Source organism: Acipenser ruthenus, chromosome 9 (genome assembly GCF_902713425.1).
Source record: "Acipenser ruthenus chromosome 9, fAciRut3.2 maternal haplotype, whole genome shotgun sequence".
Lineage (NCBI taxonomy): Eukaryota > Metazoa > Chordata > Actinopteri > Acipenseriformes > Acipenseridae > Acipenser > Acipenser ruthenus.
Genome location: NC_081197.1, coordinates 49404095 through 49429946, shown reverse-complemented (window position 1 = coordinate 49429946; position 25852 = coordinate 49404095). Strand labels below are relative to the sequence as shown.

Sequence of the window (25852 nt, the reverse complement as noted above, 5' to 3'; positions counted from 1 at the left end):
TTGATCTTGTTATCCTCCAAAATAACTAATCAGTTGCTTTTCATAGCCTTCATGTTCACAGTTGTCTGTCAGATCCCTACATTTATTTAATCTATCAAAAATATCACACATGTAGATTTCTTACTTTTAAAACAGCCAGCAAGTGCTTCCTAAGGACTTGTATTAAACCACATGTAGTGTTATTTACAGAGAACTGTGTTGACACAATGTCTGATGAGTAGCACTCTTTATGGATGCTGACAACCCATCTTCCATATGCTGACTTTACAAAGTCGTTTGTTTTTGCTGTTTTAATGTAAGCTGATGGGGAAAGCAACACCTGTATGCTAAAAAGACAGCTACTGACGTAACCAAATCCAATCCAATAGAAGGCTCTACATGGTGTTAACATTAGAGGTTCGTGTAATTGGCATTTAGATTCGTTGGGCATTAGTTCACCCCTAAAAAGGGTCAATTTAGCTTAGTCAAAATGAACACCTTAATGTAGGTTGTTATTGGAGACACCACAGGGATCCATCTGGCTCATCCACCTGTCTCACACAGGCCCACACTACCCCATGCTCAAAACTAATGCCCTAAGTAACCAAGTTGTTTACACAGCAAACAGCAGGGTTCCACTGTTCCAGTGGACAGCTACAGGAAACATGTGTCATGCTTACTGTGTGTAGACCTATTTAATCTTTTACCTTTGACTGAAAAACAACTTCTGCTGGGTGTAGGAGGAGCCAAGCATCTTGGCCATGGGTAGCATGTTCAGACCTCCCTAGCAGCACCATAAGAGTTGATCTGGATTTTCATTTATGTTCATTTTCTATAGGACAAAAATTGAAATACAATTTAAATTTTGATCTACGGTACCTATTTTCTAACTTCTGCAACAGTCTGTACAAAAAATGATGATTAAGTCTACTAGGATAATAATGATATAACATTTGTGGTGATCTTTGGAGGTCTATCTGTTCATCCATCTGTCTATATTTCACGTTTACATTTTTGCATATACCTGGAGAAACAATTATCAAATTGTGATTAAACATTGAATTGGTATAATATTTTGTATTGTTGACATGTCAGTCATCAACTTTTTCTTTATAGTGACAGCTCTAATTTTGCAGTGATGAATGCACTGACAAACATGTTGGATTTACATTCATTTTACCGGCAATGATAATTAACAAAATATTTACACTGTAATACTCTGTACCATGGTTCTGTTGACCAAAAAAAACATATTTTCATAAATGCCATTAAACAGCATTTAAATAATCATAGAAAGTACATTTTCATCATCATGCAACTACAAAGTGTTTATTTAATTTCACCAAGTAGCCTATAATTGTAGTATCTATTTCACAATTTTCGAAAGTTTATGCAAACACACGGCCACTCCTACTTTCAAAATGAGATTATGAACACTGAGAACAGCCCACCGAAATGTGTACAGTGTTCTGTACTGTACGGTAAACGAAAAGCGCGCCTCTTGTGGTCATTTGAAGTTTCTACAGTATGTTCTCACAGACGGGAAGCTTCGCTTTCACAAAATCAGGCAGTCCGTGTTATTGAACTGCGTCACTCTGCCAGTTTGTGGAGAGAGAGACGAGTTGGTGGTGTAATCTGGTGAAGGGGTCCAAAGCTTTATTGGAAATATTCGAGCAAATTTGTGTCTTGATTTTTATATTTATCGAGTCTACATTTGGCACGATGGTCAAGGTGTCGTTCAATTCGTCCCTCGCTCAGAAAGATGCGAAAAAGGAGGAAGAAAAGAGTGAAACTCTTATCATTCCGGAAGACAAGGTGAGCTGTGTTTCTGGTGCAAAACAAAAGCGGCACCATGGTGATTGTTGTTGCGTTCAAATACTGGATAAGGTATTTAATGTTGGGAATCAGATATTTTATTTGTCAACCTTAATAAAAACGACAGGCGTCGACGCTGTTATAAAATAAAAACGGAAGTTGCTTTGAGTTTGTGTGAGGCCTTTTCGGTACATGGTGTCGAATTACCATTTTTGCATTGGTACCGAAAAATAACACGGCGCAAGCGTCCATCTTAGGGTGACATTGGATATCTCTGTAGAATTAAAACGATGCATTAATGATTTGGTGTAACTTCAAAGCCTGTACAGTTTAAATTTGAACATGGTCTTTTTCATAATGTTACATGTAAAAAAAATGGCTGTCTGTGCTTGTACGGTACTAGCAGTACAATAACATTCGTTTTCATTTCTCATCTGCACAGCGCAGCCTGAATGACTGCAAGTCCTCTCACGCAACAGAGGACATGTTACACATTATCTTTTCACACTAGGTTTTGGAAATTCCAGAATATTTTTAAAATGTGTATACATTGGAAATGAGAACCGACTTTATGAACTATAAAATATACCCTCAATTTTTTTCAGAATTGTAATTTCATTCTTATCCGTAAGAAATGTTATACGATTTTTGAATGACGCTTTGGATAAAAGGTGTGGCGAAATGTAATTTGTCAAAACTATTTGAACAACTTTGAATGGCTTCTTCTGTTGATTACTCAATTTTTGTCTTTAACCCAGTTGGCAAAGGCCCTGCATTTAGGTTGCAGTTATATACTAGCCCTGGCTGGAGGCCAGAGGTTCGAATCACAAGCATTGTTTAAATTAATATATATATTTTTTAAATGTCATTAATGATTATTTTCCTTCAACTGATTGTGAACTGTACACATACAAAAACATACAACTGTAAATCATAATGACGCTCTGATCATGCTATAACGTGTTCCATATAAACCTTACTCCACCTTTGCTCATACTGTGAAATACTAGACTCAGAACCAATGCAATACTCACAGGGAATAAATAGGATGATGCGTTTTGTGGAGCACATGGGCCAGTCATGAAGTTTGTTAAACACCAGTAATGTTTGTTTAGGCCTACATCTTAAGAATTTAATGGTTTGCATTTTACCAATACTATAAATATAATGTTTAAATAAAAAGGTCACTACCGAAAATGGGTTTCTTGTAGTCGTAATATTAATATGGTGATGTGTGGAATTTGTTTTTGTGAATCTATTGCAGCCGGCTTGTTCAACTTGTAATGTCATCAAGCATTTGATATGCAGACTATATATTTTATCCATTTACCTGGCAGAGATACCATATTGTGGTCATTCAAGACCCAGAAATTGGCTTCATATTCAGCAGCTCTATTCTGTGATTATCTAGAAAAATGAATCCTTGTGGCAGAAATTTTACAGTAATACTGTCGCTACACCTCACCTGTCTAAGTCTGGTATTTCAAAGACCATTTGAGGTACTTCATATTAGTTATGCTAAATAAAACCCACATGTGTCAGAGACTTTCACTTTAATATCTAAATATCTGCCTGCATGACTGTACTTATTTATTCATGAAAGATTCTCCAAGTCTGTTAAGTGACAGAATTTAGGGGCAGACTTATATATATTTTAGCTCAAAGAGCAATGACCCTAATTAAATTGTCTAATTATCATCCGCTCACATTTGATAATACTTGGAGCTTATAATTACAGTAATGTTTCTGCAGAGGAATTTCATCTTGTTGAGACACAAGCCACAGTGAAATGAAATACTTGGCTTCCAGCCTGTGCAGGCTTCCTATGATGTCAAATCAGAAAATAGATCAAATGATACCTGTGGTTTGAGTGGGGTCGTTTGCTAAGAAAAAAACAGCTGAATAACATTTTGGGTCTATTTCCTCACTTACTGCTCAAAATATTATTCCCTGCTATGTATATTTCTATGTCATCTGCAACATAATTAGGACTTATCTCATTCTTTTTTATTAATTTCTTTTTTCTGTGCTTATTTTGAGCTATTTTTATGTAAAAAAATAAATAAATCGGGGCTACCTGTTTTTGTGTACTGTATAACATTATTGTTTTTGGTTACTTTACAAAATTTTTGGGCTTTTTTTTCTCACAGTATGTACAGTAACTCGACAGTACTTCAATTATACTTCTTTGCTGTCTTCCACCACGAAATCCTTATGGACACAGGCTTGTTCTTCTGTTTTTTTTTTTTTTAAATCAATAGGTAGTAAATCCCACTAGCATGTAAATACTACCTATCGAATTGTAATATAGCTTTAAATCTCACAAGCAAGAACAATCCTTAATTTCCAATTGTAATCTCATTTTAAATCTCAAGTGTGTGCAATCTTCCAATAGAAATGTAGGAATTTGCTGCCACTCAGTAGGTAGGTTGGGTTTAACGTATTCAGAACAAATCAATGCAAGATACAAGTCAAAATTGCCCAACTGCACTGGGAAAATTTTTTTTTTTTTTTGTAAGTTATTTTTTTTATGTATTTCATTGGGAAAGGGGTGAAGTCAAGGTAAATTGAGTAATCATTTCTAGTGTTTATTGGACATACACCATTTTCATTTTTTTTGTATCGGGGTGTTTTATCGTTTTTTATCGGTTAAAACTGAAAATCAGAAGCCCTAAGCATAATACAGTTGTAATAAAACTTTATTATATTCTCTACCACAAGTTGTTGAGAATGTCTTAATATGGATTGAGGAACTGTAGAATTGTATTGCACATGCATTCACTTTTTTTCCAATGTCCTGCTTTCAAGGAATTGAATTCACAGAATTACTGTGTTCAAAAATGTGAGCTACAGTGGTATGGGGAAGTGCTGGTTATCCGAAGGGATGCAATTATAGGATTATAATTCCTCTCTCCCCATCCAGACCCATATTCGAGAAAACTTTACATGCTGATGACATTGCAGGTCATGACCCCTTTTTGTACAGGCAGCTGTAAGCTGGGCTTAAGGCAATAATGCTTGTTACATTTTGGTGAAACTATGCATGTGCAAAAGTTTTTCTACCAGCTGGTCACACCTCCAACACAGAACAAAACATTATAATCAATTTTACATACTGTAGCTCTGCTGATTTATCTAATTAAATAGACAATGTCATGTAAACTAGCCATGATTAAATATTACCTATTAAATACCTATCTAGAAACGTTAGAAGTCTTGGTATTGAGTAAGGGTGATTTGGGTTTAATTTGGGTCAGGGTGTTCAAATGGAATAGATTACTAGGTTTCTAATGCTAACTTTTTAAATAGTTTGTTATAATGCAGAACCTGATTGTAACTTAGGTAAACACAAAAAGCATCTGTAGTTGATTTTGATTTCTTTTAAGTAATGGAATGCACGCCTCTTGGATTCAGGGACTTACCAGATAGCTGTAGACACTCTTTAATTAGGGCACTAAACAATTGATCCCTTGCCTGGATTGACTCGGCCTTGATGCAGTTCTCAAACAAACACTCTTAGGGCACTAAACAATTGATCCCTTGCCTGGATTGACTCGGCCTTGATGCAGTTCTCAAACAAACACTCTGGGGCAGGTTGGCCGCCTGCCTGTCAGGATGTTTGGTAAATATCATTTGATTTAAATAATTCCAGGAGAGATCTGATGGACAGATGGGCATATGCCTTTGAAGCCATAAAGTTTGTTACATATGAGGGGCACCTACATACTGATGCCACCTATGTCACATATTGTAGGGTTGAACTGAGTTGCAGATGGAAATAGGTTGTGAGTCAGTCCCTGTCAACAGCCTGTTGAGTCTTGTTAATGTTTCAGCATAGCTCAACAGAACTTAACTGTTTGATGTGAAGTTATAACTGGATGGCTGGCTAATGGGAGCACTGGTTTCTTAAGCTAACAATTGGTGTTGCAAGATTAGTTCTAGTCAGGGTCTGTGAAACAAGCCATATGTACCACATTAGAAATGCATGCCCCTAAGGGTCAGGACCATTAAAGGGTTTTTCATCCAAACTGCGAGTGAGAAGTCTAAGGCATTACTAGAAGTGACAGGGATAACTGTTATATTCATATTATGTATATCTCTCAGTTTATTTAGTAAGGATTTTACTGTCCTCTCTCTCCTTTTCAAAACATACTAACAGTAATGTATTGCATTTTCTTTAATAAGCAGAGTAGTCCACCCTCTATTATATAAAAAACACAGTAAGATACAAAAAAAACCCAGCCAGTGCAGGCAGAAATGAATATGTCCTCCAGCCTGCCGAGCGGAAGCTCTCATTCTGCCCACGGTCATTAGCGTTGCCATGCCGTGTAGAGAGGAACAGAGAAGATGAGGGTACTGCAGGTCAGACCACAACTTGATAGCATTTTTATTCAATTGTTATTTCATGATTAAACCTATTTATAAGCTCTCTGCCTACACCACGTGTGCTTCGTCAAGTTTATTGACATGGATGTATAGCACAGATTTAAATTACTGCACAAGTCATTACCCCCGTTTAGTATCTTTCTGACAGTAGTTTTGTGTGAGGTGACTTTCATTGTTCTGTATAGTCACAGCAGACAGTAGCTATTGGAACTCTATGCTCAAACTGAGAATTACAGTTCATGTACTGTAAATGAACTAAGTGGTCTTCCAGCAATGAGTTTTCCTTGTGGACTTCCAATTTCCTAATGACTTGGCTAGGTTTCACACAATTGTTTCCCTCTTGCATCTGAAACAAAACCTTTGCTACAGGACATGAACCATCTCTTAGAGGTGAAAGGAAACCACACCTTTACACTGTTAAAATTGTTTGGGTCCAGAGGCTCTTCACAATAGACAAGGGGAAGGAACACTGGGGGGGAGGGGCAAGTAAATGCAGACAAGTAAAAGTCTTTCCCTTTCTCAATAAATTATTTGTGACTGGCTTAGGTCGACCAGGGTGTCCTCGGCTCACTCATTCTATACCCATGTATTCATGGCAGAGTGTAAAATTGTATTCCCTTGTCGTAAAAATATTCTTGTAACGCGTAACAGGAAATTTTTCTTTTACACATCACATTTGTTTATCAGTTTGGCAAGTAAAAAAAAAGGGGGGGGGGGGGGGCATTTTTTTCTTACCAAATGGAGAGCCAGTATCACAAAGTTTGGGAACCCCTGCTATATCATATTGTAATAAAGGAATGTATTGTTTGTTTCATGATACAAGACCAAAAGCACAACATAGTTCATTGTAGTTCCCAAATGGTTCTCTCCCTCTCTCATGTACTTTTTGATTTTTTCTTTTTAACTGTTCATCCTTGAATGATCATTTGGTATTATTATGCATCATACAAGTAGCCAGTCTGGACTACGTATTGTATTGTGATATCAGTATATTGTTACACCCCTAATAAATATGTTCATTTTTCACTCGCTCGCATTGCTTTAAAATAAAAAATGTGGATGGTGGTCTTTCTCATATTAATGACGGCAAAGGGATGTATGTGTTCTAAAGCCATGGTCCTGGGTTGCCAATTGGGTGGTGTTGTTTTCTTGCAGACTTTTAATCTATGTCATTTTTTGATTGCAGGATCCTGAAGATGTGATTCATATCCGCCATCAGTCAAAAACCTGGTGCTGGTGCATGTGCCTTGGACTAGCTCTGATGCTGTCTGGTCTGGTAGTTGGAGGTGCTTATCTCTACCGATACATCATGTACCCGGTAAACATTTACTTTTTGTGCTTACTCTTTCCCAGTCTCCATTATGGCAGATTTTCTGGGGTTGTTTTCTTATTGTTCTTTCAGGAGCCCCTTAAGTTAATGCTGTGGTCAGTGCTAAGCAGGAGCAGATATTAAAGAGGGTGATGATATGGGTGACCCTGTAGCTGCTTTTTCATCTCATCTTGCCAAGGGGTACAAAAAAATGCAGCAAGGCAAAAATGGGGAAAATGTTACAAAGGAATATAAAGATTGGTTAAAACATACATTTAAATTGTGTAAAGATAGTATATTTATCCAGCAATTTTTAGTCGATAGCATAAATAAACATGAATTAAAAGAGAAATGTAAAATGTAAAACGATAAAATAGACCCCGGTGAGTCTGTGGCTATTTAAAGTCGGGATTGTTTCCTTAAGACTGGACTTCTTTCTTGAATATATTTATTATATCCTCTAAAACTGACTTAACGTATAACTGTTCTCTGGTATTCCTAGGAAGGTGAAGGAGTGTTCTTCTGTGGCGTGAAGTACCGTGAGGAAGATTATATGATCCCAAATGCTCCCAACCCGTCTGCTCGTTTGCATGAGATTGAAGAAAGAATCCGTATTCTTGAGGAGGACCAAGTTGAGCTGATTAACGTCCCTGTCCCAGAGTTTGCTGACAGTGACCCGGCTGACATAGTTCATGATTTTCACAGGGTAAGAAATCTTATATTGACTAAAGCAAATGTTCAGCTAATCCGTGTAATCAGCATTAGTAATAATGCAGAATATTTAAAGGAATTATTGCATATCAAATAGGATTTACTAAAATTTTGTGCAGATGATCTGATGATTAAGATCATTTTTGACACTTACAGCAACTGTATAATACTTGCACTTCATTGTGTTTTTTTTCTGCTAGAGGCTTACAGCTTACCTGGATCTCAGTCTTAATAGATGCTATGTGATTTCCCTGAACACTTCTATTGTCATGCCACCAAGAGACTTCCTGGAGCTGCTGATTAACATCAAGGTAAGCCGTGCATCCATGCCGTGATTAGTTCAGAAAGCCTCTCCTTGTTAACAAGGGGGTTGAGGGGGCTTAAAGTTTAGGTCAAGTTTTGTAGCCTTTTTTATGATTATTTTCTTGATTAATCTTTTATTACAGTCTTTAATAGATACGTGTTGTACAACTACAGCAGACACAAACATATATTCTGAGATGCTGGTGTCTTCTCATTTTATATAAATGATCTAAATAATTAAAAATGGACCAACCTTGTTTTTTTACACTTTTTTGTAAATTTTTAAAACTTGAAGAGACTACCTAATACCATAAAGCAGGGGTGCACATTTCCAGTCCTTGAGGTCAGGAGCCCTCCTTGTCTATGTTCCACCTGTATCCTAAATTACCTAATTGAACCAATTTAACCTCCTTCCTGGTCTGAATCAGTTTATTTAATGACCGATAAAACCTGGAGGACTCCAAACCTTAGTTAAAAAGAGTGCTCTAGATGCTGGTTTTCCTAGATTCCTGCTTTTTATGATGAAAAAAGCAGCAGTAATTTGATCCATCTTGGTATTTTTTTTATTATTATTACTAATGAATCAATAAACTTTTCCTGCAGGCTGGAACCTACCTGCCCCAGTCGTATCTGATCCACGAGCAGATGATTGTCACTGATCGCATTGAAAATGTCAATCAGCTGGGCTATTTCATTTATAACCTCTGCCGTGGCAAGGAGACCTACAGACTTCAGCGCAGAGATGTTATTAGAGGTAAGCTGACAAAATGCACATTTGGTATTATAGTCTAATGAAAGCTTAACTCCACAGTGATCAGGAAAGGAGTGAAAATAGCTCTAATGAAAAGTATTAGAATGGCTTTTAAAACACAAACAACTTAGTTTTACATTTTTAAAAGGAAGACTGCTAATGTATACACATTTTAATAGCTGTATGTTTTGCTGAGTATTTACTGTCTAGTGTCTGTTTATAAGCCACTGGTCTACGGAATGTAACAAATTAACATTAAAAATAATACAATTGCATGGATAACTGGTAGCATAAACATTATTTTATAAAAGTTATAACTTGGCAAAAAGTGGGAAAACTTTTTTTTTTTAAGCTTGTCATAGTTGATTGTAAACAGTTTAATGTTTTAAAATAAAATGCTCTAGTCTAATATGCATATTTTGTTTCTTTGAAAACAGGCATTCAGAAGCGAGAGGCTTTGAACTGCCACACAATCCGTCACTTTGAGAATAGGTTTGCTGTCGAAACTGTCATCTGTGAGAACTAGTGCATAGAAGCACTGAAGTGACAGCTTGCTGTTGAAAAACCACTTATTTTTTTCACTTTTGTGTGCAGTGATTGGGTTTTTAATCCTGTTGTTTTTTCAGTTTTGTTGCTTTCTGTTTTTAAATGAACTAGTAATGTAAACAGGGTTGTGTTGTAAAACTTCATCCTTACTCATCTCGTAAATAATATTAGCACCAACTAGATATTGAGAAGTTATTCTGTCAAGTGTTATGTTTAAATTTAATTTAATAATCAAAAAAAATAGTGGCAATATTCTAAAAACAATGGTATTTACATCTTATCTATTTTTGGGAAATTTCATTTTCAGGGTTTAACTGCTTGTTTGATTAATGTAAAGGTTAAATGGAGTCCATGTGAATTAGAAAAATATACGCCATGGACTGGGCAATATTTTAAAAATGCAAAATAAAAAAAAAAAAGTGCAATTCACATCAAATTTTATACCACTTACCTGGTTGTAGAATGTTTTTATCCAGTTTTTTTTGTTAGGTTTTATATTTTACTTATTTGCTGTAACCAATAAGATACCACAAAGCATTTGAAAAATGTATAGCTTACTTATAGTACTAATTTGTATATAACCTTCCTTCTGTGTAAAAGGTAACTTATACCACAATAAATCTTGGACACAATCCTTTCTCTGGCTTTTTTTTCCCCCAAAAGTGATGAAACTGAAATTCTTTTTTTTACCATTAGTTATTGAGATTATCAGAATCTGGGAGTATATGCCCATATGTCACACATTTGTAGATAGCTAGAGAATTGGTTACATAATGGGCGGCACGTGGTGCGGTGGTTAGCTCTGCTGCTTCACAGCTCCAGGGTCTTGGGTTTGATTCCAGCCTCGGGTCTGCCTGTGTGGAGTTTGCATGTTCTCCCTGTGTTCACGTGGGTTTTCTCCGGGTACTCTGGTTTCCTTCCACAGTCCAAAGCCATGCTGGCTAGGTGGATTGGCCTCTCTAAATTGCCTCTTAGTTGCCCTGCGATGGACTGGCGTCCCATCCAGGGTGTAGTCCTGCCTTGTGCCCTGCGTCTGCCGGGTCAGGCTCCAGTTCACCGCGACCCTCTAGGATTAAGCGGTTACAGATAATGGATGGATGGTTACATCATTTAATCTAACCGAGGAAATACTTGGACAGTGGAAAGTTTTAATATACCTGTAGGAATTAGCTATTGGGGAATCTGTTACCAGTCTTACTGGAATAATTGTTTAAGTGAACATGGAGGTTATTGTGTCGGTATCTCCACTATTTGTTTACTGCTGGACCAAATGAGTCTAATTTACATGAAAGTGTGGGATAGTACATATTTGTCCATATTAAAAGTTGCTCTTGATGTGTAATTCTCATTTATATGTAAGTGACATTCTGCCAGCCTGGCTGACGACACTGCAGTTTATATTATCTCATTTGGAATGGCAACCCTTTTGTACAGGGTATTTTATAAAGCTACCACCATCCCAGTGTTGGAGCCTCAGGGTTATGTACTGTATACCCTGCATGCTAAATGTGTGCATGACCATGCCATTGATGGCAGGAGTTTTTTTTATTTCTTTTCTCCTAACAATGTGTGTCTGGATATATCGAAACAATAAGGACTATTTAAGGATATTACTGTCCTTTAGGACGTGCCTCCAACATGTGAGGTTGCATGAAAGATTATTATCTCGGACAGATCCCCAAGGCGTGTGAAATGTTTTGGTCATGTGCTTAGTGGCACATCGACTTTTAAATATTTCATAAACCAAATAAATGTATCCACTTGTATGCCAAACAATGGGTTGCTTGCTATTTATAAAACATTGATTTGTGAAACATTCAAAGTAATATTAATCATTATTGGATCAAATTAATATTGAATATTGGTTCGATCAAATCAAGTAATGAGGACCAGCAGATTCAAAAAATGGATTTAAAGCAGTAATTAGTTAATTAACTTGCTAAAATTTACTAGTATTTAATGTTTTAACATGAATGGATAATCATGTCTAAAATTCAGTTCACTATAACACAAAATTATAGACAAGATAATAATGTCTTTTCATGACAGAGTCCAGAATAGTTGCGTTTAACAGAATATTATCGCAACCTTGTCTTACTGTTCTGCAGTTCCAGCTTGCTGTAAAATAGGTCATTTAATTGTCTTGTGTAGCTGATGGCATTGGGTGCTTCTCCTGGTCTTGCTTTGTCCTAAGGGAAGTCAAAATGAATCAAGTGCAGGCCTAAAGGCTGGCATTGATCCACAGGGCCTCTAGTTGAGATGAAGAAGGTGAAGATGAAGAGAGACTGGCTGAGATGGAACTGAAGGCCATGTTCTTCTTGAAGCAGCACTTCTTAACCATCTTTGCAGACGGTTTTTGTTAGAATCATTTAATTAAAGTTTATCTGCCTAGAGGATTTAGAGAAATGATCAGTCCTCCTTTTCATGTCTCCTCCCTATTAACTGATATTGATTATCATATGGAAATCAGTCAGTTATTACATAAAGGTTACCAAGAGGACACATTCTGTGGATCTCATGGTCTGCAGCATGTCACAAGTGACACGTATTGGTTTAAAAGGACCTTGGACTCCAATGAGTCTATGTAACCATAAAACTCTCAACTCCTGATAATAGAATTTACACTCTGGGAAGAATTGCAAGTCATTCTAAAGGGTTCTTTCCTAAGGACAGATACTTATCATGTTATACAAACTGAAAGCACAGTATAAAACATACATTAGTCAAGTATTTCTGCAAGCTTGCATGTGTGATGCACTCCCATTTTCTGTTGATATTAGAGACTGGGCAAGATGCCACAAGATCCTGGGGAAAGTCACCCTATCTATGAATGAAACACTGATAATGGCATTGCTGTGGTGTGTTACAAGGTGAAGGAAGCCAGGATGTCAAGGGCATTATTTGAACAATGGAGTTCCATTATTACCAAGGCAATGTCATTGTTAACCTCTGTCTGTTTGAAATAATCATAGTAGTCCACTGAAAGAGTTCACTTTGAGAGCAGGATTCGAGCGTCCGTGGCAAGAGGTGTCATTAATTGAGTTAGTGTCCTCTCAGCCTTGTTTATTTTGCTGATCCGGGAGAGCAGTGTCCGATTGTTATATAATAACTAAAATCCCTTGTGCCCAGCATGAAGTCCAATACAAATGCACATTCAAGCAGAGAGCTTGGCAGACGTATCAGGGTGCAGCACTAGAAACATTTTATTTTCTTCAACTGCAAGACGTTAAAATGATTTTGTTTAAAATGATTTTGTTTAAAATGTGATACCAAGTGCTTTACTGATCAGTCACTAACAAGATGAAAATTAAACAAACATGGATACATTGAACTTCATGCAGGGCAGATTTTCAGTATTTATTTCTTACTAAATCCCCATTCTTGCTTGGAGTTGGGAGCTTGGGCTCAGTTCTGCCACACTCAGCCCCATGTGACACAGATTTGTTTCATTCTATATTCCTGAACTCCTGTAAAGTAATATTATCTACACATATTGTTGCAGTACTGCTAATTCACCTTTACAGTGCAATAATATTGTACCTGCTTGATTGGAATGAAATTAGTGTATCAGTCGTCATGTTATTTAATTTACATATTTCTTTTTATTCACCCTTTCATAATAGCACAATGGAGCTGGCACGCACTTGTGTTGGAACACCATACTATTTATCTCCCGAGATCTTAAAATGTAGGTACCTTTCTCGTTAAGACACGTTTATCTTCCATTGCCTGAAACCAGCTTTAGTTTGTCTTTGTTTTTATAATTAAGAAGCGGATGAGCCTTGCAAAGCTCTGGCACTCATTCAGACCATGATTGTTATTGCTAGCGAAGATAAGGCTCTGAACAATAACTTCTACCCTTTCATTGTTTAAAAGTGAGGGGAAAAAACATTTTGTTCTTTTTATTTTTGTTCTTACCAATATAAAAACACTACAGTCAAGTCAAAATACTATTTATTTAGTACACATAAGTAGCACTGCACACTTTTTTAAAACTCTTAATATGAATTACCTGAATTTTAAACCTTTAAAGCTGTTTTAAAATTATGAAAATAATTAAGTCAATTTGTGTAAATTTACTTAAATGATTTTAAACAAATGATAAAAGTACGTATCTTTAAAAAATTTAAGTTGACGACTTAATGGCGTGTAGTTAGGCCTGATTTTCGGTGTTTCCGGCAGACTTTTGTACTCTCCTTAAAAATGTATTTCATACCTGTTAATCATTCGTGTATCTCAGTCACAACTGAGAAACGTGTTAATAGACAAATTGATTTAATTTAAGGTTTTTTTTTCTGTGAAACAACTAAATGGGCTTTTAAATCGTAAGTCTTACTTTTTCATTTCAAAGCAGAAGCGACTCCTCTTTACTAATGTAAATAGTCATGCAAAACGATTGTAATAAAGTGTATCCAGCATAAAATACTTTCTTTTTCATTACAGCTTTAATAAAGATACGTCGCTTATTAACATGTTGCGATCTCGTTTGTACGTTCTGCTTGTTAATCAAAAATGAAGGCTTGGCCAATTTAAAAGCCAGTTTAACACGTTTCTCAGTTGTGTCCGAGATACATGAATAGAACAGGTATCAATTGAATTCTTAAAGGAGAGTAGAAAAGTCAGGGTAAAACACCGAAAAATCAGAAGCCACATCTATAGTATACATGAGAAATAAATTTGGCAGAACAATTATTAAATGTTAAAGAATGTCTATTTTCTAGCATGCCTGTTCCAAATTTCTTTAGTAGATTTCTTTTTAAAACAACAACAAACTAAACACAATTTTGAAAAGGTACAGTAAACAAAAGCTGAATAAACAGTCTAAAAAAGAAACCAACACCTTTGAAACAGGGAGCCAGAGAAGATAAGAGCTGATGTAATGTGGTATTTTGAACCAGATGTAATTTAGATACCGCTTTGAAAAGTGAAGAACCATAAAAGATGTGTGCAGTTAGGGATCATATAGCTCTACCATTCTCTGTTATTTCTGCATAGTCATTATTTACTCGGGTCTCCAAGTGGCTCACCTATAAAGGCGTCATACAGTCTGGGGAGTGAAGGTTTGTGTCTTTGCTGGGGATTCCACAGGGAGTGTTGCATTGGCTCTATCCCACAGGTTAGAGAGGAAAAACCGGCAGGGACTGTTTCTCCTCACTGCGTTACAGCGGCCCCTACTGGCCAGGCGCCCGATGAGCTCAACGAGAACACCGGCAGGGCCCTTGTCCACCAGCTCACTTTATAGCAGGGATGTCCAATCACAGTCCTGGAGCGCTATTCCTCTCCAGGTTTAGCAGGGACTGGGACGGGAGCATATCTGTGGAAGGTGTCTGGCACAGATTTCTATAATACTACGTCTCCACAGGTTTTCAGCCATGGTGATCTGCAATAGCTGGGTTGGACAGTTTCATTATATACCTCCAGGTTAATTATTTTATTTTTTCTTTAATTAATAAGTCGTGTGATAAATTAGTTTAAATATTATTCACTACTAACGATATGCCACCCCGCCAGTGGACATTTGAAAAACAATTTGGGCAAGAGCAGTAAAACACATTATTAAACAACCAGGCACGAGGCATTTTCAAATCACAGCTGTATTACATGAGCTTAACATTGTGCTTTAAACAGTTTCACTCAAACAAGATGTCACCTGACAACCATGGATTTCCAGGTGAGATTCTCGTGTACCTGTTCTCTGTGCATGGAAACCACATTTCCCCGAGCTGTCTGCGAAAAAAGCAGGAGAACGCTACGCATGGCTAATTTGCATATCGCCCTCCTCCTTTCCACTTCATTTGTATGACGTCGGGTGAAAAGAGGGTCTTCTAGACTAAAATAAACTGAGCCAATGGAAACCCGAAATGTATAGGGCCATTTTTGATTTGGCTTGAGCATAATGTCTCGAGTCAAATTAGAACACACATGAATATTATTCTGCTGCATATTCCAAATCAAGCATGGTAAAGTTTACCTATATATATATATATATATATATATATATATATATATATATATATATGTCCCAGATTTTTTTTTACCTTCTGTTTGTAGAAGCAACCGGGTTACAACCACAGCCCCGCCAGGAACTACCAACCAGAGCACAAAGTAATCCACACTGATGCTTACTTTAGAGTGCTGGGCTGAATACATGTACGCATGATAGTGATACAAGCAACAAATACACTTTCCATGAAGCTTGTGTGAACAGCTGGATAAATAATGTAGGCCACCGTGCAGTATTCATGTTATACCCTGAAGACTACATGATTTTGTCAAGCGTGTGATTTATGAGCACAAATTTTATAAATAAATACTTTTCTTTTTTTCTGTTTCTTCTAGACCTGATGTCATAGACGACGAATACCTGCAAAGACGACAAGAAGCGAATCAGTATATAATTAAAGTAGAAAAGCAGCTGGTAAGTTATAGTTTCCCTTAAATCTTCATAAAACATACGTTTTTACCGTAAGGCCACCATAATTGACATGGGTTTATTTAGCACCAGCTTTTTTTCTTACAAAGACTAATTAAACTGAGGGCATTCTTTCCCTCTGTGGGCGAATTTTGAAAAGTCCATCTTATTATTATTATTATTATTATTTATTTCTTAGCAGACGCCCTTATCCAGGGCGACTTACAATTGTTACAAGGTATCACATTATACATTATTTCACATTATACAGATATCACATTATTTTTACATACAATTACCCATTTATACAGTTGAGTTTTTACTGGAGCAATCTAGGTAAAGTACCTTGCTCAAGGGTACAACAGCAGTGTCCCCCACTGGGGATTGAACCCACGACCCTCCGGTCAAGAGTCCAGAGCCCTAACCACTACTCCACACTGCTGCCCTCTGTAGATAAAAACGGGGTGATACCTTTTCATCATGAAATAATCCCAGACTATCATTCAATGACATGAGACAAAGAGCACTACTTTAGCGACTATTTTTATTTTCTTCTTGTGATATAGTGATCTGGCATTAATAAATAACGTCATCACAGCAACCCAGTAAGAGCTCCATTTCACAAGCAAGAGAGAGACATTATTTGCAGTCCATTCTCTTCTAAATCACCAGGATGATGACATGTGGTATAGGCTTGTTCTACACTGGTTCTGTGTGGGCAGATACTTTGAGAACTGGTCTCCACCTGTACAAACATAGTGCTTATGAAGCAGTCAAAGTAAACCTCTCCCCCTCCTCAGACATGTCAGGACATTAGAGGCTGTTAAACACCAAATGAAAAACTTCGTGCAGATGAGTGGCTGGCAGTCTTCCAGTACAAATTAAAAACATTACACACCTTCTCTCTTGCTTGAATGTGTCTTTCGTCCTCCAAGCTTTGGTAACTCCATATGAAATTCCCCTTTATCTGTTAAATAAAATCTCTAATTCTATACACCTCTGACTGCTTTGAAATGGACTCAACACAAACTCAGGCTTACGTTCACCTTCCTGTGTAGACAAAGTTGTTCGATTTATTGGGACAGATGAACACATGCACATCAACTGGGGGTGGGGCATTTGGTAGTGGTTTTACCACTCAGACCCCCTGCACACTAGACATCTTGATGTCCCTGAATAGATAGTGAGTGGGACACTGAATACATTACCAGTCTTGGCAGTCACCATTTTGAGGGCAAAGTGAAAAGCAGATGCTTGTTTATAGCTTCAGTATTTTAAAGAGCTTGATTAAGTGTTGTCTAACCCCTCCAGGTACCACAAGACTGATCATGTAGATCCTAAAGTTTTTCTTTTTTCTTCCAGTCTTCACTACACTAAATATTCTGAAAACTTTTACTCAGGGCAATGACGCATTTTAAAATATGTGGCACTTGATTGATTTCAGGAAATGGATTTCTTGAACCACACCCTGACCTTTCATGATGGCGACACCCTAAAACAGAGACTGGAAGAATGTCAGCATACAGGGCTATTTAGACATTATAGCAGATGACGAGGCAGCTCCACACCAAGGTGGGTGTTAAGGACTATAATGTATTATTTTAACTTCATCCAATGTATTTATTTTAGGCCAGGCTTTAAAATATGTACCATTTTAAATGTAGTATCTTCTTAACTTACCCGGTGATGATTGCCGTCCTAGTTTACCCAATGCTATGTTTGTGAATTGCAATATCTAGTTGGATCAGCAGGGGGCAACATGCTACCATATAATGTGATCAAGGGAGCAAAGCAACTCAGACGGTACCCTAAACATGCAGTAGATGCCGCTTATTAACAACCTCTCGGTTCCCCGCAAAAAAGTTGCCATTAACCGAAAGTTGCCAATAAGCGAAAAGCCACTGTTTTCAAGTGTATTTATGTGGAACGATATATATTGTAGTTGTACAAATATGGCACTGAAATACATGTGTTCTAAATGTTACAGTTAAAAAGTTAACATGAGAAACACCAAATACCCAAACATAGAACTGTTTACTTCACGCATGTGTAAAACAAACTACACAACGATGTACTACAATTGTCCTTACAACGAGTAAAGCAAACATAAAAAATATGTGTTGTACTTACAATCAATGCTAGAGAACACACTTTTCAAATAAGAAATTGTCCAACGTTGTCTGCTTTATACAATGTACCACCTCCCACTGTAAATCCATCTCAGTTTTGCGTGCAACTTCATAGCCAGTTTTAAAGCCTGATTCTGCCTCAGTCCACCAGAAATATGCAGTTGCAAAGCAAGTGTGTTATAAAAGCTACATGAAGTATGTGCATAAATCATGCATGCGCGCTCTGTAGTACTGGCAACTAGTAATAAAGTTGTCAATAAGCGGCGTGCAGTTGCTAATATCAGAATTCCATTAAGATTAAAGTCTATGGGATGTGATTGGTTCCTGGGAAAATGTTGTTAATAACTGAAAGCTGTCTTTATCAGGGTTGCTAATAACCGGCATCTACTGTAATTATACAGTTGTAATTAAGGAAACTTAGTAACAACATTAGACATGCAGTACCTTTGGTGATATATTGGCCAGACATTATTTGATTGAGTCAGGCACTCCATCAAGGTTTTTTTTTTTTTTTTGGTCATAGGGATGCATGTTTTCTGACAACCACCCAATTAAAAGTTCAAAGGGTGACATCACAGAAATCTTTTAAGTAGTTTATAATACAGTACACCTTTCTATTAAGGCAGAAAAATGAATTAGATATTAAAGAAATGTTATTTGCACATATACTCTTCCGTGTTGTTAAACAGTGTATTTGGAAAAAAAACTCATGACTAATTAACATTGCTAGTGAAGTTTAACTTGCATCAAACATTCTACAAATCTACAGGTAACTTACACAAGCAAACTAATAAAAATAATCTTATTTTGCCAATAAAACTTTAGATTTACAAAAATTTGAGTTAAGTTAACTTTTTAACAGAGCTGTGCATATCGGTGCTGCCACACAAGTATGCAAAAAAGAACACATCTAAACCAGTCTTTGCGAGAAAAAAAGCTAGGTTGTTTAATAATGAATTGGAATGCCACTGAGTCAATATGCGATTGCAACAAAATACAAAAATAGATCAGGAAAAGTGATACTAGACTTGTCAGCTGCATAATGTTAGTTTAGTTTGTGGATTTTATAAATGTTTAATAGTAGTAAACCAAATCTGAGGTGTTTACATGTTTAAACAGAAGCCTTGGTTATAATATATACATATCTTTATATAGCGCATTTCATAGTGGACCATCACAAAGCGCTTTACAGAGGTAGGCTGTGAACTGTGCATTATATGCAGAGTCACTTACAATAGGACATTGATTTAACATCTCATCCGCAAGATGGAGCACAAGGAGGTTAAGTGACTTGCTCAGGGCCACACACTGAGTCAGTGACTGAGGTGGGATTTGAAACGGTGAATTTCTAGGTTACAAGCCCTGAACTTTAATCACTGAACCACACTGCCTCTTATGAGTTTCAACTTTCTTCTCAGTTCTGAATGTACATTTCTGTGTAATTTGGGACACTATTGTCTTTTGTTTGCATATATTTTATGTACTGTAAGTGCCTTGAGATGTGTGTCATAAAAGGTGTCATAGAAATATGCGCATTTTTGTATTGCATTGTCTATAAATGAAATGTTCTGATTCATGCCTGAAATCCAGTAGTTTCCAGTAGGTCACTGTGGTGTAAAGTAGTGCATATGATCTAGTATTCCTATCATTTTGTTTGAAATGTAGCTCACTCAAAGCATGCTATAATAAAGTACAAATTATAAAGATGTTTACGTTTTGGACATGGTTATTTTTTTGGTGTAACAGCACACCTACAGTATGTCTAGCCATTTTCCTCAACCCACGCCTCGGCACTATCTGTTTATTACTACATGATATGTTTTCTTAATAATAATAATAATAATAATAATAATAATAATAATAAATTAATGTTCCTGCACTCATGGATATTTGGCAAAATTAATAAAACACTGTTTCTTTACAACTGGTATAGATTTACACAAAACTGTCTGAAATAAAGACGCACAAACCCCTTGACAACATCACCATTATATTTTATTTAGCTTTTTTGGATTGCTACTAGATTAAATATCACATTACATCTCTTATTTAATATATACATTCCTCATTACATACAGTGCTTACCTTTTATCCAAGGGACACAAACCTTCCATTACATGTACCCTCTTAGAAAATGGAGAAAAAAAGACAGATAAGCCCCTCCCTGCTTGTTGACATCTGCAGAATACCATCACAACCCACCCTTCTGCAGCGAACTCTGTATATGCAACAAAAACGCTGTATTTAACAGGAGAAAGGATTACACATTGCCATTTTCACCTGTATAATCTAAAGAGCACCCTGGTCCCTGCATATCAGCCTCATCTTTAGTATAAAGAAAATGATGGAAAGCATGGTCAGCATACTAGTGTGACCACTAGCTTGTTATCTGTTTTCTGTCAACATAAGGGGTTCCACGGCAGCCAGGAAAGACCTCTCAAACTCCTGGTCAGAGAATCTGCCCACCGAGTGGCGAGCGTTTCGCCTGATGTCCAGCCTTTTCTCTGGGGAATACGAGAGAATGTTGTCCATGGCTTTGGCGTAGCTGTCTTCATCATCGGCCAGAAATCCAGTCACCCCTCCGTCATAGGGAACCACAATGTCCAGCTTGGGGCCTCCCGAGTTGTGAGCCAGGATAACTGTTCCAGCAGCCATACATTCCACAACACCTGCGCAAATGAGAGTGCAAAGCAGAGGGGAGAGATGTATCTGGTGGTCAAGTGGTAACACTATATTAAGTGGCATAAACAACAGTATTGACCACCCATGCAGGGAAACTTCGCAAAAGGTCACAACATTAAATCTCTCTTACATATTCTCCACTTAAGAAAAATAATAATACATAATAATGTAACTACCTGAACAAAATATGGCGCCACAAATATGAAATTGACCTAATTAACTCAAATTCATAAAATGTAAAACGTCAATGTTGTTTTGTTAACAAAATATACATTTATTGTATACTTTATTTTTGTTTTATTTTGTTAAGTAAACAAACTGAGGGTTACATTACCTATTCCAAAATGTTCATTCCACATGGTATGTAACCCAATAGTAGCTTCAGCCAGGTGCCTTTTCAATTCCTCAAATGGGATGTTGGTTTTAAATTCCACTTTGTCCCCGACTCCCAGCTTCTCACAGAGGTCTCTGAGCCGAGTCACCCGCTCCTCATCCTCATGGTTACGGCAGCCGCCAATCAGAATTAGCTCCAGAGCCACCTGCTCCTCAGCAGTCTTCTTATCAAGCAGCTTGCGGAAAGCTCGGATCTGCAAAGAGTGGTCCTTTTCTGGCCTGAACTGACCAATGGAAACAATGGAATGGTGGTTCTTCTTCTCATCTTCCTCCAATTGAATGTCTAGGAATGTCTGCACATCGCAAGGGGGGTACACAATACTCGTGCGCGGGCCACATCTCCACAGAGCAAGGATGTGATTCTGGGTCCATGTGGAATTTACCATTATAACATCACTGCAAGAACCTACCAGTCCATACAAAAACGCAAACATGAAGTAATAGAGAAGCTTGCAGTTGCTAAGAATAGGATTCTGGGATATGAAAGCAGAATTGTTGAATCTGGGATTTCTGTCACGAACCACAGACAGCATATCGGTGCTAATGGTAGGGTAGTGGACATAACTCCCAACTTGGCAAGCACCCAGATATTTGAACAGTGGCAGTGTGAAGGCATAGCCCATGGAGTCTATATAGATATCAGGAACACACTTTATGAGTGCCTCCCATCCCAGTACAATTGACCCAAGACTTTGACCCAATAGGGTGAAATAAGGATAAACACTGGCTTCCACAAGCTGGCGCTTTTCAAGGAAAACAAACTTGACCGGTCCTGGCAGCTTGATGTTGAACCTTCTGTAAGCCCCCTCCACGATCTGTTCCCCAGTCACACCTGTGTCACCAGTATATACCACATAGGTTGCATGTTTATACCTACAAAATAAATTTGACATTTTATTGCATATTGTTTTGTAAGCACGAATTTGATCTATTATTCATTACAGTTTTAGGCTACCAGCAATAGATCACTGCTATACAATACTTACAAAAGCATATAAAAAGCAGTAAGTACTTTGGTTACTTGTTTAAAAAAGAAAAAGTGTGCATCTTTGATTCCTCTTCATTTTGCTATCCGACACACAAAAAAAAAACTAAAACATTGAAAACAATGAAGGGCCATTTCACTGTAAAGAGTACTACTTGTACAATTTACTGTCAACATGCCCTAACTGTGCATTAACCAAACTCATGAATTATAGAATCATGAAATATCCATTTTAATCTGGCATATGAAAGGGTAGACAAAAATATTAAACACCTGCAATAAATAGTCTGCAATTTTGTGTAACTGGTCGGCCACTCATAAGACATCTTAATTTGTTCTGCAAATGCTATCTCCTACAGTATAAAAACATCATCTCACAGTTGCATGTCAGTTTCAGGCATGATGGGCAACACAACAGATATGACAAATACTGACAGAGGGCTATAGTAAGCTTTCAGGTGAGCAGGCACTTTTGTATCCAAGACAGGACAAATGTTTCAAAGTGATTTCAATGGGCCATTTTGCTGAAGATTCCTACCACCGAACATCCCTGTAGGAATTAAAGGTGTTAATCACTGAGGAAGGTATCGTGTTTGCTTCCAGTAAAATGTCAAACCCTTTAAGAACAGACGTTTCAAATTAGTGCTTTCCTGGCTGCCCATGGTTGTGCTTATGCAAAGAGATTATTTAGATTGTTTTGTCCAATCCACTTTTATATTTGTAGACTCAAGGAAATTGTTGCAGTTAAATCTTAGTTACAAAATACATGATTTTACCTACCTCTTCTGAAGGGCTCGAAGTGCACACCACAGCACTCTTTCACCCCCTCCTCCAGCATTGCAGTAGGGGTGAAAAAACGCTACCACTGGAGACTTATCTGACTTTTGTCTGTCTTTTCTCTTCTGTTGCATCCATAACCGAATTCCCAGGATCAGAAAAAACAGCAGCGCTGTTAAAACCACACAGGCAAAGAGACTGGGGATCAACAGGGCCCACAATAATCTGGAGGGAAAGGAAGGCATTTACAAACGTAATCAAGTCTGGGGTGTTGCACTGGAATCGGACAGTGAACCCTAAATGCCAGCAGTTCTGACACTTGAGTGTAGTAGCTCTTCTATAATGTTATCCTAGTACAGGTATATGTATTTAATTCAAATCTATAAATTCTTCTTTTGTTGTTATTTTTTGTTGTTGTTTTACATACCGATAACTACGACTCATGCTGCTGAATCTCCTCAACATAGCGTTTTTGAAAAGGCAAGTTTCTCTTGCATTTCTTATAAATATACAACACTCAATTAGGGTTTAAAATGCACTTTAAAATTGTGCAGAAAACTGAAGTTTTATAAACTGGTATTAAGAAAAAATGACAACACTGATTGCATTAATAAGTGATGCGTGCCTGCTAGATAATCAAACACAGTTTTTATGGTGACAATGTTTTCTTTAATAATGTAATGCCCTTACATTTCCAACTGATTGATTCAACAAAGCCACTTAAAAGATAAACATTTCAAGAAATAAAACTTACCGGATTAATTCACACACACACAACCCGTGCTCAGCCATTTTCTGACAACAGTAAGGGTGCGTTCACGCCACGCAGACTTTCGTCATTCTGCACAGAATCGGAGCACGTAGCCAATGAATTTTCAGAATCTTTGCAAAGTCTGCCTCTCGTGAACGCACTCATTGGCTACTTGCTCAGATTCTGCGCAGAATGACGAAAGTCTGCGTGTCGTGAACGCACCCACAGTTCCCACCGTACAAATTTCCACACCCCAACTTCCGGTTCCGTCGCAGGATTTGATATCACAATAGACCTCCACAATAGCGGAAAGCTGCGAGCTGGTTTTTTTTTTATTTTTTAATCCGTTTAGATAATGTTAAGCTTGTTATTACTTTATTTTATAATGTTGTCAATAGAACGTCATTTTTCAACATGCAAATATGTCTGTGGTGTTAATTATATATTTTGCCACTTGCCACTTTTACTCGAATAAAACCAACCACTCGAGCAAATAAATGTAGTATGAGTACATAAAGCGAATAAATGTACATTGCTACACAGTTTTGGCGATTGATTAACACTCTCTTGCGGCAAAAAAATCCTGTTGTGGGAAAATGTGTACGGTTTTTACAGCGAAATGCATGAATGGGTAAAATCCAATGGGTTGACATTGAGCCATATTACAAATTATAAGCATTTTGTACTGACATTTTTTTTCTTTTCTTTACTAATTTTCAGTCCTTTCTTTTACTAGTTTGCTTCATGTTCTTGGGTGCGTGTATTTTATGTGCATGATCATAGTATATAGGTTCACCGTGGACTGGATTTGACGAACACTTAGTAAGTTTGTCGAGTTTTATATAATGTTGCTAGGTTATTGTTTTATTTTAAACAGTACACATTGAATTTGAATGAAAATAACGAGTACACTACTAGCCACAACAAAATAAGCTCGCTTTCTTCAGTTTTGTTGTACAGTATTTGCGTAATACCGATGTAGCTTTTAAACACAGGCAGCTTATACACTGAGGTTTTCAAGTGATTTCTTACCGTTTGAAATAATTATGTAATGAACTGTTATTGTACGTGTATTACAAATTGGAGTATTCATATAGTTTCGTATTGCCCTATTTACAAGTTTTGCAGTTACTTTTTTATTTTATTTTATTTTTTTATAAAATACGTTTTCTATCTGATACCTTATACCACTCAAATTATCCTCATAGTGTATAAAATGCAACAACAACAAGGATTTCATTTAACTGCCATTCCACTGACGCCACGAAACGCTACAAGAGTGTACGTTAGGACGGTACTATTAAGACTTACCGGCAAACACTTTTATGCATCACACAACAAATACCACGTAGGCCTACTTACTCATTGCTGAAATGAGCACCTACTGCTGGTAAAATTGCATATGGCATTATGGGAATACAGCATTATTTTCTCTAGTTACTTCCTTGTGTATAATATATAAAGAAAACTATTATTAATCCACAAATCTAATCTTGCTGTATCGACAACAGTGGCATGTATGAAGTTTACTTTGTAGTACATTGTGGGTACAATAAATTATCACTCCATAAAGTATTGCTTTTTTTGTTTGAATATGTATATGTATATATTATTTATACTATGAAATATCAATTACGTTTACATACAGCGATTGAAAAGACTGAATTTGATCGTTGAAAATAAAATTTTATAATGAAATTTAACAGAAACATAAAAAAAAAACATTTGTCAGAAGTGGGATTTGAACCCACGCCTCCATACGGAGACCAGAACACCCATTTAACTTGGAAGGTATTAACCTTGAGTCTGGCGCCTTAGACCACTCGGCCATCCTGACAATCCTGAATAACCGTAAGAAATAATTCTATAATACGTCTTTATGTAATGCAGTAATGAAGCATTTGAAATATCCAATAACACTAC

General features: G+C 37.0%; 2 protein-coding genes and 1 non-coding gene across 3 annotated transcripts; 1 reads left to right on the top strand and 2 right to left on the bottom strand.

Moving 5' to 3' along the window:
* Positions 1 to 1519: 1519 nt before the first annotated feature.
* Positions 1520 to 10432, top strand: LOC117406377 (integral membrane protein 2B-like). Its single transcript, XM_034010362.3, has 6 exons — positions 1520 to 1794; positions 7367 to 7498; positions 7992 to 8195; positions 8401 to 8511; positions 9107 to 9257; positions 9692 to 10432. Exons 1-6 carry the CDS (start codon positions 1702 to 1704, stop codon positions 9778 to 9780), a joined length of 780 nt encoding a protein of 259 aa, XP_033866253.1. The 5' UTR covers positions 1520 to 1701; the 3' UTR covers positions 9781 to 10432.
* Positions 10433 to 20318: 9886 nt separating this feature from the next.
* On the bottom strand, positions 20319 to 24087 carry LOC117405435 (GDP-Man:Man(3)GlcNAc(2)-PP-Dol alpha-1,2-mannosyltransferase-like). Its single transcript, XM_034008498.3, has 4 exons — positions 23933 to 24087; positions 23182 to 23403; positions 21358 to 22289; positions 20319 to 21010 (listed from the first exon to the last, which is right to left on the bottom strand). The coding sequence occupies exons 1-4, from the start codon at positions 23968 to 23970 to the stop codon at positions 20727 to 20729; spliced, it is 1476 nt and encodes a 491-aa protein (XP_033864389.1). The 5' UTR covers positions 23971 to 24087; the 3' UTR covers positions 20319 to 20726.
* A 1568-nt stretch (positions 24088 to 25655) lies between these two features.
* On the bottom strand, positions 25656 to 25766 carry trnal-caa (transfer RNA leucine (anticodon CAA)). Its single transcript has 2 exons — positions 25729 to 25766; positions 25656 to 25701 (listed from the first exon to the last, which is right to left on the bottom strand). It is a non-coding gene; the product is annotated as a tRNA-Leu (tRNA).
* Positions 25767 to 25852: the final 86 nt, after the last annotated feature.